Here is a 20,107-nt window from a genome sequence, read left to right as displayed (position 1 = left end):
CTCCAGTTCTCAGAAGTGCCTCCTACCCCTGCAAAAAGCTTTACTAATCAGATCAAGAGTTCAGCAGCTTCTCTCATCTTCTTTACTCACCATAAGAGAGGCCATGTCGGTACTGGGTCTTTACCATGGTGATTCACCATGGTAAAAGATCATGTGACGTACCATGTGATGACCGGAGTGACGTCATCCCAGGTCTCTGAACTATAGTTAATGCTCACCACAGGTCCTATACAGTAAAAGAGACAGACGGAGATGCCGGCTACGCGAGCAAGTGGATTAAGGTGAGTTAAATGATTTTTTATTATTTTTTTAACCCCTCCAGCGCTGTTTTACTATGCATTCTGTATTCAGAATGCTATTATTTTCCCTTATAACCATGTTATAAGGGAAAATAATACTATTTACAGAACACCGATCCCAAACACGCGCGTTTTTTCTCACGCGAGTGCAAAACGCATTACAATGTTTTGCACTCGCGCGGAAAAATCGCTGGCGTTCCCGCAACGCACCCCCACATTTTTCCGCAACGCCCGTGTGAAAGAGGCCTAAGTGATGTTCCTTTATACCACACATGACCACTGCAGCCTCAGTTGTCTTGTGCCCTATGTCTCTGAGGCCAGTGATTGGCTGCAGCTGCCATGTGCAGCCAAAAAGATGACACTGTGGCTTCAGCGGTTGGGTAGATCAGAGCAGTGAGAGTCTGTTAAATATAGCCCGTTTTATTTTAACTTCTTCCCTTCCATTTAGCCGTTTTTACTTTAAAGAGGTATTTTGATTATAACATGTCCGGTCCGACTGCTGGGACCTCCACTGATCACTGGAACAGGGATCCCATGAGGACTAGGGAATGCCAGAGATAGAAGAGCACAGTGTTCATCCTCTTCTGGCAGTTCAATAGAGATGGAGTTCTTTAGCTCAGACAACCCCTTTAAGGACTTCTCAGTCAAGGAAGACCTTCCAGTAGCTGTGGACCTTATTACGGAGAATTCCTGTCTTATTTTCACATAAGGTGAAGTCATCCTTCAGGAATGCATCTCGTTACTCATTCACAGTGTTCCTGTAATTCGTGGGGTTATCACTGCTCCTGGCAGGAAACAGTAGGCTACGACGCAAAAAGCCGGTGACAACGTGTGTTTATGGAAAATCTGTCGACTTATTCACAAGCTTTAATCATAAGCTAAACCAGTTGTATCTCATGATTTATTTGCCTCTTCCATCACTGCCAATGAAATACCCATCGGCTTAACAGAAGCTAAAAAAACAGGAAGTGCACCGTTGCGTCACAGCCGGGCGTGTCACTGGTGTCACCTACCAGGAGAATAGATATCCAGATCCCCTAGATAAAGGGATACCCAAATCTTTCCGGTTCCTGATATACTAGTTTTGATCTTCTCAATTATGAGAGGTCCTTTGGTAGAATAGAGAAAAATGGGCCTCAAAAAATTAAATCGGGCATCATCTTTTTAATGCAGAACAGTCACAGGACACCAGTCTCTAAATAGGTAGGGTCCCACCCTCTAAGACCCTACAGATGCACTGGGAACGTCTAGGGTTAGATTACCCCTTTAAAGGGATTATCCCGTAAATAATAAAAAAAAATTGAAATTGTGCATCATATAGTACACAACAATCCCTTTCTAACAAAGCTAGAACCAGCCCTCACATGGATCCAGATATCTCCACATTTTTGCTGCAGCTCTCTCCCTGTCACAGCTCATGGTATGTGTCCTTTCAGCTGCAGCTCTATCTATGTAACTGTCACGGCTTCAAACAGGTGGCAGTTCAAGGATGGGACTGAGCATGTGCGACCACCTCACTTAAGTGGACAGAAGTAAGAAGAAGAACAAACAGCAGGTGGCACTATATGTAGATACATTTTATTAAATAAATTGGTGGCAATACTAAATTGTTAATTACATGCATCTATAAAAATATTTGGATACAGGTGCTGGTTTGAAAAATTAAGAATATTTTTCATGGGACAATCCCTTTAAGTGTTACAAGTGATGTTTTTTTTTTTTTTAAACAGACTGTATACTTAGCCCAAGGCTTTACTAGTTGATGTTATCAATTAATTTTGATGGACTCATTACTTATAAAGTAAGAAATCTTTTGTACGTTTCGGTCAGCTCGGTATTCCCATATACTGAAACATTTTTCTTCTCCTTTTCCTTTCAGATTCTGCTTTTTCATCTTGAACCCATGGGAGCTGAGTCGGTGCTTTCTGATAAAAAGACCATTCTACCATCTGGGAAGTATTTGTATACCAATCCTGTGTCGAAGATAAATGTAACATGTGACAAATGTCCAGCTGGCACATACGTGTCCAAACACTGTACCAAGTTTGCCCTTCGAGAGTGTAGCCCTTGCCCCAATGGCACCTTCACAAGACACGAGAATGGGAATGACAGGTGTCATAATTGTAGTCCACCATGTGAACCGCCCATGGTGGTGAAAATGCCTTGTTCTGCCTTGTCTGACCGTGAGTGCTCATGCCCATCTGCAACATACCTCCTCAATGGTACCTGTGTCAATCACACCATGTGCCCCATAGGATGGGGTGTGAGGAAAAAGGGAAGCGAGACTGAAAATGTCAAATGTAAGACATGTGCCCACGGTACTTATTCTGACGTGCCTTCAAGTACTTTGAGATGTAAGACCCATACCAACTGCTCAGCTCTGGGCCTGATGGTCCTGAAGCCTGGTACAAATGACCGAGACAATATATGTGGACCTCTCCCTTCATCCCCATCCAAAGATTTCAATTCTCTACCCGCTGAATATGGTAAGTTGTGTATGATCAAGTTCACTTAAGAACTGCAGGTCTTTATTGGTTATTTTATCTTCAGTATCTGTGCATTTTTCTAGAACATTCTCAATGTTATTTTTCCTTGTTTGGTATATCATCTCTTTTCTGACTCTCTGCCCTTCATGATGTGATCCTATTGCCTATGACTTATTCCACAACTCCTCTTCCCCAGCACCCTTACTTCTTGGCCATTTCTCCCTGATCTATTCCTGTGCCTCATAATTTTGACCTATTTACAGATCTCCCTCTTCACCTCATTCCTTAGACATGAGCCTCTGTGACTCTTGCACCAAGACTGAATCCTCTGTGCCTTATGCCCTAGACCTATCCCACTGTACTTATACCCTAGACCTATGTCTCTGTGCTTATCCTTTAGACATTTGCCTCTGTATTCTTTCTTTAGACCTGTTTCTCAGTTGCCTTTTCCCTTTGACCTGTGCCTCTGTGGCCACTTCTCCTAGATCCATCCCTCTGTGGCCCCTTCTCCTAGATCCATCCCTCTCTGGCCCCTTCTCCTAGATCCATCCCTCTCTGGCCCCTTCTCCTAGATCCATCCCTCTCTGGCCTCTTCTCCTAGATCCATCCCTCTCTGGCCTCTTCTCCTAGATCCATCCCTCTGTGGCCTCTTCTCCTAGATCCATCCCTCTGTGGCCACTTCTCCTAGATCCATCCCTCTGTGGCCCCTTCTCCTAGATCCATCCCTCTGTGGCCCCTTCTCCTAGATCCATCCCTCTGTGGCCCCTTCTCCTAGATCCATCCCTCTGTGGCCCCTTCTCCTAGATCCATCCCTCTGTGGCCCCTTCTCCTAGATCCATCCCTCTGTGGCCCCTTCTCCTAGATCCATCCCTCTGTGGCCCCTTCTCCTAGATCCATCCCTCTGTGGCCTCTTCTCCTAGATCCATCCCTCTGTGGCCCCTTCTCCTAGATCCATCCCTCTGTGGTCCCTTCTCCTAGATCCATCCCTCTGTGGCCTCTTCTCCTTGATCCATCCCTTTGTGGCCTCTACCGCTAGATCCAACTCCTTCCCTATTTGTCTCTTCTATTTCTTTCTCCAATTTCTCCAGCCTTTCCTCTCGCATCTCACCATTTCCACTTCCCTTTGTCGTCTTCCTTATTCTAGATATGCCTCACTGCTCACCGTTACACGTATTACTTTCATATTCCGGTTCTACAAAATGAAACCTTACATTTGCACTGCTCCCAGAGTGGTGCACCTATTTAGTGATCTGCGGGGAAGGTCTTAGCTCTTCTTTACCTCTCCTCTTCATGGGAAAACAAAAAAGACCAAGGGTGTCCAGATGGAAGATGGAAAACAGTGTCCACCTAATATAGCCACAAAGGACACCCGTAGTTGTAACTCGGTACTAGCTCCCGAGTGAAATAAGCGAAAAGACAAGAAAAGGGAGCTCATAGTACCAAAAAGTAAAAATATATTTTATTTGGTTATAACATGATTAAAAGAAATGCATGTAAAGAAGGAAGTAAATGATATGCCATTAAAAAGTGAATGGGAGCAGAAAAAGAGCGCCACCCTGGGATAGCGCACGTATCAATTATGAAAAATATGTATGTTGATCAATGGAAAATACACGGTGCAATGACCGACCAATGACCAAAGAAAAGTATCATGAAATGAATACACAGGTGAGTCAAGAGTCAAAAATGACCCCAGACGAAGGCACGCCGAAATGCGCGTTGGGGTAGCACCATTCTGGGAGATATAGCACACGGTCTTTTTCAGGTGAGTCCCCTTCTTCTTTTCACCCATACGGCATTTGGATACAGGTTCTACTTTATACCAGGTTTTCATTGTGGTTTGTTGTTTATTTTTCATGCTGCACTTGCAACACAAACCCTGTTTTTCTTGCCATGTGGGTTCATTTTTGACTCTTGACTCACCTGTGTATTAATTTCATGATACTTTTCTTTGGTCATTGGTCAGTCATTGCACCGTGTATTTTCCATTGATCAACATACATATTTTTCATAATTGATACGTGCGCTATCCCAGGGTGGCGCTCTTTTTCTGCTCCCATTCACTTTTTAATGGCATATCATTTACTTCCTTCTTTACATGCATTTCTCTCCTCTTCATGGTAGCATTCTTCTCTACAGATATTGCTTGCTGATTTGCCTAGCAAATCGTGATTGGAAATGTAGGTAGACTGCACAGATCAAGGTGACCAGGAGGTTTTTGCTGGTGTTGTTGGATTAGTTTTATTACTTCCATGTGTATCTTTTCCAAATTATTCTGTATCCTGAAGACCAGGGGTAGACAAAATTACTGTAGACTTTATGAGCTTGTTTGATCCAATGTGACCCAGTAAGTAAAGCGTTCCAGCCCAAGGATGGAAATCACACATGCTGTTTTTGTGGCCGTTTTTTTTTTTTTTTTTTTAACAGAAAGCAGGAGTTGATCCAAAAAGGACTACACAATTTACTGAAAGACTGCTAGTTCTCATCCCTTTTGGATGCACTCCTGTATTTGGCTCAAAAAACTGCATGTATGATTCCAGCCTAAGAGTTGTCCCATCTGGACATTTAGACATTTCCTCAGTGCATTTATTTGGCTTTTTTTTTCCGGAACTCCTTCATTCGCGGGATCCCACCTCTGAGACCTGCTACCAGACGTTTATGGCACGTCCTGTGGATATTGTGACCATTTCTGGAGACCTCTTTAGGGGTAGCTTAATTTGTCATTCAGTGGCCTCATCAACGAGACCACCCTGTCCGAGACCGCATCTCCCACCGACAAATTGCAAATTTTGATTGTAGTCACTGGTCACTTTATAGAGGACCCGTCACCTCTCCTGACATGCCTGTTTTAATAGCTAGTGTTCCAGAATTTAAATCAGTTTGAGACTTTTTTTTTTTTTTTTTTTTTTCTTGCTGCTGTACACTTCTTTTACTGCTTGGTTATAACTTCTGTGCCTTTTTTAGTCATGAATGGGCTTTGTTTTTTACAGCCTTTTTATTTTAGTATTTTTTTGTCTTTATTTTTATACCCAGGAAAAAAAGGTAAAAATTGCTAATCGTACAACGTGCTGCTTATTTCCTGTTAATGGGGCTGACATAGTAGACCCAGTAACAGAGGACATACAGACCCCAGAGAGGTTGTACAGGACTGCATAGCTGATCTAGACTCCCGGCGGTTACGTGACTGCTGGAATCGGAGCACTATGCATGAAGTGGCTGATGGGGGGGAAGGGGGAAATAAGTGTCGGATCCCCCATGATTAGGTACTGATGGTCTATCCTGAGGTTAGACCATCTATAAAACGCTGCGTTTTTTGTCCGGCCGCCTCTCAGCATGTTTGCAGTGCTGCGGCCGGACCTCCGGCCCGCCCCCATTATAGTGAATGGGTTCGGAGCGGACTTCCACCAGCATGGTGGACTTGTGGTAGCACGGATCCAGCAGGTTACCGCAGTTGTGAAAGTAGCCTAAGTAGAGGGATATTATACAGAATTATAAAATCTACCCCATGGTTTTAAAAATTCCACCAATAATGCCCTAAAATACCTTATCAAAGGCGTGCTATGTTTTGGGGAAAAAATACCAGACTCTACAAGCAAAAATGCATTATAAAAAAGAAATAAAAAAATTCAGCTCTCCATTCACGTCAATGGCATGATGCAAGACCCTTTACACCTTGCCCCTTCCCCCTACTGTTTGTAATTTTTGGCAAATGGCTTCATGTAATGAGGGAAACTAGAGCAGCGTTTCACCCTCCATTGAATGGTCACTATTTGCTTAGGAACCAAAGAAAACGGACGAAGAACCTCTGAATTCCTTCCCTTGAAGTTGTACCCGATGAGCTCTGCTATGCCGTTCTCCTGAAGTGTAATACATGGCCATGAGCCAAAGAGAACCTGCTGAAACTAGATAAGCAGTCCTAAAAGTTCATGCGCGAAAAGAGAGCAGTTCGTTGCTTGGCTACTAAGACATCGTTTTCCATTAGCCCATGTCCAGTGTCATCCCACTGATGGTCCATCGCAGCCCATTTGGGGGGAGAGCACTCGTCTTATCTATGGCGTCGCCACTTAATATACATTCATTGTTTGTAGTGTAATATCAACATACAGAGACCTTCTACGGCTGATAATAGTCAAGTTTTGACAGTCATTACCCCTTGAAGGGAACCAGTCACCTTGGGAATCTATAGGCACCATGTTATAGAGCCGGAGGAGCTATGTGGGGGGGGATTCAGTGTAACCTGTCATTCATTCTGTGTCTATGATTAGGAGTCCAGTGGGTGGTCCTGCTCGGCGGACTCCAAAGCATAGAAGGAGCGGTTGTGGCCATGAATAATACTCTGTGTAGTTGTCCCTAGGCTTTATTGATGTAGCAGTGCCACAATGATTTGTATTTACTGCCGCAGCCTGGAGGATGTCTTTTGGGTGTTTTTTATATGGACCACAAAGATTTTGATGTCCTGACATGTCTGCTTTAGTAAATTCCTTAATTAAAGGGCATCTGTCCGCAGTTTTGTACCTAATGAAACTGCCTGACAGACTGAAGACATCTGTGTTGGTCCCATGTTTATATGTGCCCTCATTGTTGAGAACAATTATGTTTTAATATATACAAATGAGCCTTTAGGACCAATGCCAATGATGGCGTTGCCTTTACACCTAGAGGCTCTGCTCTCTCTGCAACAGCCGCGTCCTCTTTACAGTCAAGGCCCAGGCGGTGACCATATTATCACATCTGACCCTATCAATCAAAGCGGAGAGGACACAGCAGTTGCAGAGAGAGCAGAGCCTCTAGGTGTAATGGGAACGCCCCCGTTGCTCCTAGAGGCTCATTTGCATATAGTAAAACATCATTTTTCTCAGCAATGCGGACACATATGAACATGGGACCAACACAGATGTCTTCAGCTGCCAAGCGTACATGGAACAGGTCAGCCAGTGTCATAGGGACAACTCTGCTGACAGATGCTCTTTAAAAAGTAATAGTTTCGGTCTGGTCTTTTCTTAGCAGTCTACGTTGTGCGCCATTCTTCTGTTATGCTCCTGGAAACGTATGTATGAATAAATTGATAACTGGATATTACCATTCCCTTTGTCCGTGCCGTGTCCCCAGTGCTGACACTGTCAGAGTATCTAGCGGCTCACCCTAAAAATAGAGAAAATGGTTACGCCCAGCTGTTAATTCATACATTTTTAGGAGGAATAACAGAAGAACGGCACAATGCATCATTCGGGGGGGGGGGGGGGGGGGGATGCTCCAGAATTGTTTTAGGTCCGATTTATTAACAATCGGAGTACTGTTCTATTTGGAAAATCAGTAGTTTCCACAGCAAACTGGAACTAAACCTAAAATGTAGTGTTGTGTGAGATTTCAAGAGAAAAATTCTCAGAGCGGGGCCAAAGGACTGATTTCTCTGTAGAGCCCTTTCATTCTGGAAATCGGCTGTGATCTGCGATCAGACTTCTTCCAATGTAATCTTCTTCTCCCATGTGTCTATCCCATATCTGAAGGTCATTTGGACTAGACTTCCCCTTTAAATGTCTTCTCAGGTAAACTGAGGCAAAACCAACATAACTATTAATCTGGTTTATTTGCGAAATCCACCAGTCATTAATTCTGCCCAGGTAATTAGGAAGTTCTGAGAAGGTTTTGTGCCAGATGGATGGCTAATGTTTAAAATGGCAGGTTAAGGGAGGTAAGGTTTCCAGGTTTGTTCCTACACAAAGGTTTATTTCATCTGCACTTTCCTTTCTTGATGTTCACTTCTGGGTTTTCCTAAATTTTCCGAGCAGCAGGTGTGTGGTTGAGTGACCACTTGTCTGAGCGGGTTGAAGTTGTGGACTCCTGCCAGAATAAACATGTGAGGTCATAGAGGAGTTTGACAAAAGGGGTTGTATGTGAAGTCAGTTTTGCTAAAATTAGGTATGTTCACCTTGCCAGATCATTCATGGCTTTCCGTAAGGCGCTGTCACCTGGAGGTTGGTCTTTCTGCAAATTCAGATATTCAAGGATTCAGAGCTTAAAACTTCACTTCTGCTTTTAGCAGTGTAGGGCTCAGAATGTCCCTGGGATGTTAGTCAAGTGTCTGTATTCCCATACTGTCTTCTTCTCCTTGTCTTGCAGAGCCGACAGATGTTTACAACAATACTGAAAAGAATGAAACGGAATACTTGAACATAACGGAAGATCAGGGCATGGGACACCAGCTGCAGACTCCAGACAGAAGGCCTCCACAGATGGCAGTTGATCTTCAGCAACCTGGTGTATCAGGAAATAACGATGAAGGACTCAACACCATTTATAAGACCACTAGAAGGGGACCTCCTCGTCAAGTTCCCCACCACTTTGACATCAACGAGCACCTACCTTGGATGATTGTACTTTTTCTTCTGCTGGTACTAGTGATCATTGTGGTTTGCAGTGTCCGGAAGAGTTCCCGCACGCTCAAAAAAGGACCAAAGCAGGACCCGAGCTCCATTGTGGAAAAAGCCGGCTTCAAGAAGTCTACGGCATTGACCCAGAACAGGGAGAAGTGGATCTACTACTGCAATGGGCATGGTGAGTAGTATGACAACTGTCTTTTTCTGGATGGTCTTGGTCTTGATTGGTGGCAAAGTATTAGTCCTCCATTCGTTAAGGCTTTTTGCATAGGTGCTGCTCAAATGGTGCCAAAGCCGTTCAAGAAATGGAACATGCCTCCTCAAACTAGGAACCCATAGGGAGGGAATATGGAGGTCAGCAGGGAGGTGTTTTAGGTCCTCCATGAAAGCTCCAGGTACTGAGCGACACGAGGTGCCTTCTAACTGTAGCCTAAGTTGTCCCTTGCTTGTAGGGTAGGATGTGCCATGATCCTATAGACGACAGGAACCCCCAATAGGGGACATGTTTAGACTATATAGGGCCAGTTTCTCAAACTTGTACGAAGAATGGGGGTCCTTCACTTGTTCCAGAGGAGTTTGAAAGGAGTGGTGATACTTTCGGGGATGGTCAAGTACAGTGCTTGGCTATCTTCATCATTCTATAGCCTTTGAATGGAGTGGCAGGATGCATACGTGACCACCACTCTATTCTAGCGATCGGTGGGGCCCAAGTGATTATTTATCACCTATCCTGTGAGCAAGTGGTGGGATAACCCATTTAAGGTCAGGGCATGGATGCTTCTTAAGTCTTGAGGACCTTGGGAGCCAAGTAGACCATTCCAAGAGCCAGTGTGACTCTGTTTCTAGCCAGGCTCATGTAAACGATAGACCATTTCTAGAGGTGATGCCCACCAACCTGTGGTTTAGATTGCTTAGAGATGTAATCCATCTACATTTAGTCTCAGAAAAATCTGAAATGTGGCATGACATGGCTGCTTCCAAGCTTCACGGTGACAGCCCAGCTTTGTCAGGTTGTCTGGTTTCTATAGCAACTGGATTGTTAAGAAGTTACTGTCATATACGGTTGCCAGGCAGCTCTTTCCCAAGCAACCTGTCTGTCTCCGGTTTCTCATATCTTGAACTGAAATACTGAATAGACTGAAGATGGTAAAGAAGAAGCGAGAAGGCTTGAAACCATGATGTTCTCTATAACGAACTTCTAATAAAAGGAGTTTTCCAGAATTTTCTTTTGGTAGCCTGTGCTTAGGCTAGCTAGGCCAGTGGTGGGCAAACTTTTTTGTCAACTGAGCCAAATGTCGCCAAAACCACGATTGAAATTTCTTTTGAGAGCCACATTTTTAAAACCTAAAATATATAGGAAGGAAGCGCATGCTGAAGTGAATGGGTCCATGATGCGGTCTGCACACGGCCGTGTGCAGCCCGCATCATGGACCCATTCACTTCAATGGGTCCAGGATCCGGCATATGAGTGCTACAGAGTCCCTCCGTGGTGCTTCTGGCTGTGCCTCCGCACCGCAAAAAAGTAGCGCATGCTGAAGTGAATGGGTCCATGATGCGGTCTGCACACGGCCGTGTGCAGCCCGCATCATGGACTTATTCACTTCAATGGGTCCAGGATCTGGATATGAGTGCTACAGAGTGCTTCCGTGGTGCTTCTGGCCAAATGCAGCCCGCATCATGGACCTATTCACTTCAATGGGTCCAGGATCTGGATATGAGTGCTACAGAGTGCTTCCGTGGTGCTTCTGGCCAAATGCAGCCCGCATCATGGACCTATTCACTTCAGCATGCTCTACTTTTTTGCGGTGCGGGCAGTCGGATGCGGATCGCGAACCCCATTCAAGTGAATGGGTCCGCGATCCTCATGCAGCTGCCCCATGGTCCGTGTCCGTGCATTGCGGACCGCTATTTGCGGTCCGCAGCGCAGGCACGGCACCCTTACATTCGTGGGCATGAGCCCAGAGTGTGTTTTTACATACTTTTATATGTACTTTCTTTTATTTGGATCTTGATTATTATTTCATTTTATCTTTATCATTTTTTACTTTTATTAAACTTGTCTGCAGACATTACTTTTGCTGTTTAAACACATGCCAAGTAAATGCTGATGCCAAATAATTGAGTCACCTGTAGGAGGTAGAAGGAGGTACACTGACTCTGACCTTGTAGCCTTCAGCGGTGTTCTGTCTCTGGCAGATTTCACTGCCCGGGAAGTTTTCAATACCCCTCGTCACTTCCTCCTCGTTCCGACGTCTATTAGGAGGTGCGTACTGCCGGCCCTACTGTGATGCGCGTGCGCTAATGCTAGTTATCTTGCCTGTGGGACGCATTTGCGTTTCACAAAGCAAGAGAGGGTGTGTCTGCTACTGTGATGCGCGTGCGCTTGCTTTGTAGAACGCAAATGCGTAGTGCAGGATGGGTCGCCGTGGGAAAGAGCCGCATTGAAGGGTCTAAAGAGCCGCTTGTGGCTCGCGAACCGCACTTTGCCGACCACTGGGCTAGGCCATTAGTGTATCATTGGTTAGAGGAGAGGAGATGTAGGAGACTTATTAAAGGAACCCCCCGGGGCCAAACTGATGATCAGTCGAGGGAAGGAGGGGTTCATGCGCCACCTCCTCCCCTTTTGCATTGAGTGAGCAATTCTTTTTATTTTATTAAATTTATTTTAGAAGTCCTTGAAATATGTCCTCCCAGTTCTCATGAATTATAGGAATCTACATATTTTTCAGTATAGGGGGCAGTCTCTGCACAGAATTCACATTGCAGAGAATAACACTCTTTGTAAATTATTTTTTTCTGTTCATTATACACCCCGAACCATAAAGATAATATATGTCGTAGTGAATACCAAACCAAAAGTGCAACACCCATATAATGATTCACAATGTGCCACACAATTATAACATTGTGCAATAAAAAGAGGAACCCAAGTTACACGTGTACGTAGTAATATAAGTCACAGGTAAATGGTGAGAAGATCCTCCAAAAAATAAATAAAATGACAAACATAAGAAATACGGTAGATATGTAAACCTATAGTAACTAGTAATACATAGATATCCATCTGCGGCACAGCTCTACAGCCGTTGCGTGCAGGGGTTTTTGTCCGGCCGAATGCCGGGGAGTGGCCGGATCTCATTATAGTCGGTGGGGTCCTGCGGGCAGATGGCACTATCCGGCAATTCTGCCGGAAAGCTGTGCCGCAGATGTCAAAATCCCCTCACACCCCTGACACTTGTTTTACCATGGTTTCTTCCAGAGGAATAATGATTTCTTTTTTATTATGTTTGTAATTTTAATGTCCTTTTATTACTTTATTTTTTGGATGATTTAAGCATTTACCAATTTGGGTTACTCTTTTTATTGCATGCGATTTGCAGTGTGTATATATATATATAATATATATCTAGCTTCATTTTATAACTGTGTGGTACTTTGGGAATCATTATATAGGTGTTGTGCTTTTCCCGTTAATTGCCTAACACCATGTGTTGCGTTCATTAGCGAGGTGCGATGACAGCAGACCGCCAACTGCTTTATAATTGATCTATTAACCTGGAATGACTGTAAATGTGTAACTGATGACATCACGAGACGACGGAGGCAGCAGCTAACGGGACCCAGGTATACGCCGTGTGATGATCGCCCCCGTTCGGCTCAGCGTAGCTACTGATTCCTAATTAGTTTGGTGGCGGACGTCTCCAGCGTTGCTCACATTGGGCGGGGGAACTGCAGAAATCAACATTTGAGTCTTCTCTACTTAAAGGGGTATTCTCACCACAGACACGGCTGACGTATTGCTTGGACATGCCATACATTGCCCTTCGGCCGGGGGTTTGACCAGTGCAGGATCTCTGTTTGCCGCCTTGTCTTCTGTTGGATCCGCTCATCCGCATGGACAACCATCGCGGTCAGGGGCCACCCGGAGATAAAGTGTAACAGTGGTCCTAGCAATACGCCGCCAATGTCTACAAAGAAACGGTTTCTTTCTTTGTCAGTGAGAAAAGCGCAATGTGATAGGTGTATGAATACCGCGGTCACCATTCATGGGACATGTAAAAGTTGCAGGAAGGCGCTTGCATGGAGTTACATTAGTTGTACAGATGGATATGGATGCAGAGATTCTGCAACTTGCAAAATGTTACCATGGCGCTCCTCTATCTTCTATGACAGCTGTAACTTGGCTTAGGCCTCCTTTACATTTCCGTTTTTCACGGACGTGTGCTGTCCGCATTTTCCACGGAATGCACACATACCCATTGACTTTAATCTGTCTTTTCACACATCAGTATTTTTTTTACCGAGTCAGTGAAAATATCACCAAGACCTGCACTACTTTGGTTCTTGATGCGGACCGGACGCGCCCATTATAGTCTACGGGTCCGTGTAAAAACACAGACTCAACACGGATGGCATCCTTGTTGCGTCCGTGTTTGATACGTTTTTCACTGAGCACTAATAGGAACTGCTCCAGAAATTAAAAGTTTCTGACGAGCCGTGTCCTTGGAGTACACAGACTAAACGCGGATGCTTCACGCACACCTTAACGGATGAAACGCGGATTTTTGATATTTTTATTTTTTTACACAGTTGTGAAACGGACACTGAAATGTGAACCAGGCCTCAGGCAGGGTGCTGGTTCTCCTTAAAGAGACCAGTCCTGTATGGGGACTTGCTGGAAGTGCTCCATGGGAAATGAATATCCGAGAAGGAGAACTTTCTCGCCAGCGCCACCTATTGGACGAGGCTCCCTGTGAGCTAAAATCCGACTTTCCAACCAGCCTTGGGATTTGACAAGGGAATATGGCCAAGCCTAGTGTACTTCCAGTAAGTCTCATCTTTAAGGAGATCCAGCACCCCCGCCTAAGCCGCCTTCAAGACATCGCACTGAGCCAGACAGAATCTTACTCCGTACCGATGAGGGGCACGCCCCCCGAAACGGCTGTCTACAGATGGATATCTGGCCTGGCTATATTCACTTGTCGGCTATTGACTCATAGGGAGCCACTTCCAATAGGTGGCGCCGGTGAGATGGTTCTCTTTTTGGGAAGGTACCTCTTTGAATACAGCTCTAACATAAGAGTACCAGGCGTTCATGGACACGGTGGCTGATTATGTTAGAGGACCTCTCTGTGCGGTCTATTGTCCACGCACAAAGCGCGCTACTATTTTGGAGCTGTTAGAATAAGTGGGCAATTTAAAAAAAATATAATCCGGTCTGTGGTTACCATGGCGATGGCAGGCGGTCGTCCGTCCGCCCGCCGGCACAGATTTTCTGTACGTCTGGAAAAAAGGGTCCCTTGTAGAACATATGTATCGGCCATTGTGTACTAACCCCTTACAGAGATGAATCCCCCTGCAGGGAGGTGAGCGTTAACCCTTTTGCACAACAGCAAAAGAAACGAAAATGAAAACGACAGTCCTGGTTCATGAATAGAATGCTGGGACTACAGTGGAGACTGACTGTGACACAGGTAGAGCTGTAGATGAGTCGTGGGAGGAAAGTTAGCAAGTGAATGGGGCTGAGCTGCAATTCACTGCACAGAAAAAAATAAGAAGGCGGCGCAGGGCTATCACAGAACCGTGACCCCTTCATTCTCTGGATTGGTGGGGGTCCCATATCCTAGCAATAATACATTATAGGAAGACCCCTTCTGTTCTCTGTATTATTATTATTATTGTATGTAATGTTGTGTTTCAGTTTGTCAACATTTTTCAACATCTCTGCTTGCTGTCAGAGAAACTTTATGTACAAAGGCCTTGAACCTGTACAAAGCTGTGTTTCCGTGCGGAGGCCGCACCTTCACTCACCTCCGGGGATCAGTGGGCACATGACTGGGTAAGTTAATGCTTCCGTCAACCCAAATTTGGGCACCCATCAGTTGCCTCCGTCTGGTGAGGTTGCAGCCGCCTCACCCTTAGGCCTCATGCACACGATCCGCAAAAAATACGGATGACGTCCGTGCGCATTCCGTCTTTTGTGGAACGGAACAGCCGGCCCCTGATAGAACAGTCCTATCCTTGTCCGTAATGCGGACAATAATAGGACATGTTCTATTTTTTTGTGAAACGGAATGCACGAAGAGTAACTTCTGTTTTTTTTTGCGGACCCATTGAAATGAATGGTTCCGCATACGGTCCGCAATAAAAAAAAATAATACGGAGTTGACACAGAAAAAAAATACATTTGTCTGAAAATTTTACCTTCGCTGAAACACTGTAGCAAACTCCCAGTGATACGAGATATGTACTGCTGCTCATAGAGGAATTGCTTAAACTGTAATAGCAGCAAACCCTTAGCTGCGATAAAACATTTGACTGTATTGTGTTTGAACAGGGATTCACAGCTGAGGGTTTGCTACAGTTCTACCCAGTTTAGGTATGCTTGAATTCTCTGACTGCAAGCAGAGATCTTTATAATGGCGAGAAAGTGATATGTAAAGTATATCTGCCAGTAGGCAAGCTTTAAAATGTGACTTTTTCTATCGGAGGGGGGTAAGAACTCCCAAGTGAGCCGGCTGCCCAGCTGGCACCCGTTGTGCCCGCAGGGTGCTGTACTGCGGGTACAGGGATTGAGGATTAATCTGAACGGAGCTGGAGACGCCCCCTCCATCCTCTTATGTGTTGTTTGTCTCTGGGTTTATCGTGTGTAACGGGTAGAACTTAAGATTCATCAGTGCCCCGGGGCCAGGGCTTTGCGATCTGCTGGGTACATGTGCGGTGTGGATGGAACAGCCCTGAACCAGCTGCCCGGGCCCCTGGAGGTGGGTGTACGTAGCTATTTAGAGGTCACAGATGGAGGGGCCACATGACTCAGAATCCCAGGAAATTCCCAGGGACTTCAGTATAATACTGCCTTCTGCTCTGCATCCCATTACATGGCGTATAGACTCGCCTCTGTCTTTCTACTATGTGCAAGATCTCCGCTTGCTTTTACAAATCTCGCCCACGTGCTACAAACAGAAAAACGAGTGTGTTGCAAATTTGACCACGATCGGGGGTGGTCCTGCAGCAACGTAACAAATACAGATTTTTCTGCCAAGTGTATAATTAGCCTTGTAGTCGTAATAGGGAGCCACAAGCCCCCTGGACCCTAGAGTGATGCAACACGCCACATTATTTCTGCACTGTCTGGCCTATAGATTTCTGTGAATGCCATATTGTAGATCTGTGCAGCATGGACCCGTAATACTGCTGTGTGCCCAGGACAGGAGAGAGCTTTGTGCTGCTGCGCTTTTTAGATCGCAACTGATGCACTGAAACAAACTCGGAGCTGTGTCAGCAGCACATTCACCATTGCAAGGGTTTAGCCTCTGGAGGTGAACGTAAAAAGTTTCCATTCACTCACAGCAAGCAGAGATTTTTAAACTGAAACCCGAAATGTGTTGCCCAGACAGTAAGCAGCTAGCAGTGCCACTTGATGGGACGCGATGCCGGAACGATGTGATATTACGGCTGGCACCCATCTCCCCCAGTATAACCTCAGTCTGTGGCGGTGCAGTGTAATGCAGATTGTTGCATCAGCCGCAGCGCTCGCAGTGATGAGACCGTTACTGGTGAGGAGCGCTCGGCTCACGTCTCTTGCTGTGACATTTGCAGTTTGTTTCTTCCTTCAAGGCGTCCAATAAATGAAGCAGTTTGGCTGAAACCTTAAATGAGTTTCACTGCAGCCACATAATCTGATAGATGAGGCTTCTGTGTGCTCCGGGATCCAGTACGGTATAATCTGATAGATGAGGCTTCTGTGTGCTCCGGGATCCAGTACGGTATAATCTGATAGATGAGGCTTCTGTGTGCTCCGGGATCCAGTACGGTATAATCTGATAGATGAGGCTTCTGTGTGCTCCGGGATCCAGTACGGTATAATCTGATAGATGAGGCTTCTGTGTGCTCCGGGATCCAGTACGGTATAATCTGATAGATGAGGCTTCTGTGTGCTCCGGGATCCAGTACGGTATAATCTGATAGATGAGGCTTCTGTGTGCTCCGGGATCCAGTACGGTATAATCTGATAGATGAGGCTTCTGTGTGCTCCGGGAACCAGTACGGTATAATCTGATAGATGAGGCTTCTGTGTGCTCCGGGATCCAGTACGGTATAATCTGATAGGTGAGGCTTCTGTGTGCTCCGGGATCCAGTACGGTATAATCTGATAGATGAGGCTTCTGTGTACTCCGGGATCCAGTACGGTATAATCTGATAGATGAGGCTTCTGTGTGCTCCGGGATCCAGTACGGTATAATCTGATAGATGAGGCTTCTGTGTGCTCCGGGATCCAGTACGGTATAATCTGATAGATGAGGCTTCTGTGTGCTCCGGGATCCAGTACGGTATAATCTGATAGATGAGGCTTCTGTGCTCCGGCATCCAGTACGGTATAATCTGATAGATCAGGCTTCTGTGCTCTAGGATCCAGTACGGTATAATCTGATAGATGAGGCTTCTGTGCTCCAGGATCCAGTACGGTATAATCTGATAGATGAGGCTTCTGTGTGCTCCGGGATCCAGTACGGTATAATCTGATAGGTGAGGCTTCTGTGTACTCCGGGATCCAGTACGGTATAATCTGATAGGTGAGGCTTCTGTGTGCTCCGGGATCCAGTACGGTATAATCTGATAGGTGAGGCTTCTGTGTGCTCCGGGATCCAGTACGGTATAATCTGATAAATGAGGCTTCTGTGCTCTGGGATCCAGTACGGTATAATCTGATAGATGAGGCTTCTGTGTGCTCCGGGATCCAGTACGGTATAATCTGATAGATGAGGCTTCTGTGTGCTCCGGGATCCAGTACGGTATAATCTGATAGATGAGGCTTCTGTGTGCTCCGGGAACCAGTACGGTATAATCTGATAGATGAGGCTTCTGTGTGCTCCGGGAACCAGTACGGTATAATCTGATAGATGAGGCTTCTGTGTGCTCCGGGATCCAGTACGGTATAATCTGATAGGTGAGGCTTCTGTGTGCTCCGGGATCCAGTACGGTATAATCTGATAGGTGAGGCTTCTGTGTACTCCGGGATCCAGTACGGTATAATCTGATAGATGAGGCTTCTGTGTGCTCCGGGATCCAGTACGGTATAATCTGATAGATGAGGCTTCTGTGTGCTCCGGGATCCAGTACGGTATAATCTGATAGATGAGGCTTCTGTGTGCTCCGGGATCCAGTACGGTATAATCTGATAGATGAGGCTTCTGTGCTCCGGCATCCAGTACGGTATAATCTGATAGATGAGGCTTCTGTGCTCCAGGATCCAGTACGGTATAATCTGATAGATGAGGCTTCTGTGCTCTAGGATCCAGTACAGTATAATCTGATAGATGAGGCTTCTGTGTGCTCCGGGATCCAGTACGGTATAATCTGATAGGTGAGGCTTCTGTGTGCTCCGGGATCCAGTACGGTATAATCTGATAGATGAGGCTTCTGTGTGCTCCGGGATCCAGTACGGTATAATCTGATAGATGAGGCTTCTGTGTGCTCCGGGATCCAGTACGGTATAATCTGATAGATGAGGCTTCTGTGCTCTAGGATCCAGTATGGTAAGGGGGAGGAGGTGAGCAATCTCCTTCAGAGTCAGTCACTTCCAAATTGGTTGCTACCCTGAATTGATAGGGCTGTTTTACATTGGCCGAGGATCGGGCCAAGTATCCGGAACGTACATTGGTACAGACACTGATTCCAGATTATTTCTCTGTCTGAAAGTGCCTCCTGCAAACGAGCAAAACACTCGTTTCTCAGGTGATCGCATCTTTCATGCGGCATCTGAAATCGGTGTTTGCCGGTAGCATACTATCCCATGTTAATTCAATGTGTTGTCGACTATATGAAAAGTGAATGGGGAACGAATGATCGTAATAACGCTCATTCCTTCCCCACTCACTTTGCATCAAGCACTTTAAACAAGAGCACATCAACACATACATATATAGTCGATTGCCTCTCATTATTGGCTCCGCATACGCACTGGAAGAACGTTGACAGTACTTGACAACTATCGGTGGTTTCCACACTGTTCCCAGACGGCAGATAGATGGGGCAGTTGGATTTCAGCATGCCCAATCCTCTGTAATTAGTCAAATTAATTTTTGCTATGTTTTTTTGTGTACATTTATTATTATTTTTTTACATGGGAATGTTATCATTTCAAAACTCTTTATGTAAAAGGTTTCTGAAAAACCCGTGATGTTGACCTCATAAAATGAGTAGATGAAAGGTTTGGGTCCAGTTCTACAAAGCTCAGCATCTCTAAGTCTTTAATATTCAGTCGGTCCCTTTACAAATAATTTATAGCGGTCATAAAAGACGTCCCCGTTGCAGGGTTACGACTCGTAGCCGCACGCTTCCTTAATAGAAGCCATCCAGTTATTCTTAGTTTATGGCTGCAGGGAGGCTGAGGAGCCTCAAGATTCATGGCGGTTACAGTCTCTGCACGGCCTGATTCCTGAGCGAAATGCGACTGGTGCTCTACACCAAGCCTCGGGGGTCCATGAAGAGGTCGGATTTTTAGGATATCTCTTACTAATCACAATTCTGATTGCTAGAGGAAGACTGAAAGATTTGTCAGTTCTAATCAAGTGCATCTTGAATGCAGGGCCGGTGTTAGGGGGGGGGGCAAACTGGGCAATTGCCCAGGGCCCCGATCCTCTAAGAGGCTCCCTGCTTCAGTCCAGACCAGCAGATCGCAGAAGGTTGAACAGTCTGGACTCCAGAGTGGGGAATTTCCCAGTTTAGGAGTCCCCGACCTCTTCATGGACCCTCGAGGCTTGGTGTAGGTTCTTGCCCTTAATGTAGAAGGTTGTAAGTTCAAATCCCTACAGAAACTTTTTAAAAATAGATGCTAAATAAAACTTAAATACACAGGGTGTTCTCAACAGTGAAAATTTAGATTTTATTGAGAACAAAAATGGAGCAAAACGTAAAATATGATCAAATCACTCCCGTATTGGCC

At 45.4% G+C, this 20,107-nt stretch overlaps 1 protein-coding gene across 1 annotated transcript in view; it reads left to right on the top strand.

Annotated features, from left to right (window-relative positions):
* Positions 1-20,107, top strand: part of TNFRSF21 (TNF receptor superfamily member 21) — a 72,015-nt gene that overhangs the window by 14,733 nt on the left and 37,175 nt on the right. Inside the window, exons 2-3 of the mRNA XM_040427310.1 lie at positions 2,179-2,785; positions 8,906-9,340. Of these exons, the coding sequence (XP_040283244.1) occupies positions 2,179-2,785; positions 8,906-9,340 (1,042 nt within the window). The remainder of the gene's footprint in view (positions 1-2,178; positions 2,786-8,905; positions 9,341-20,107) is intronic.

This window comes from Bufo bufo, chromosome 4 (assembly GCF_905171765.1).
Source record: "Bufo bufo chromosome 4, aBufBuf1.1, whole genome shotgun sequence".
Lineage (NCBI taxonomy): Eukaryota > Metazoa > Chordata > Amphibia > Anura > Bufonidae > Bufo > Bufo bufo.
The sequence above is the reverse complement of the archived record's forward strand: the minus strand, read 5'-3'. Positions and strand labels throughout refer to the sequence as shown.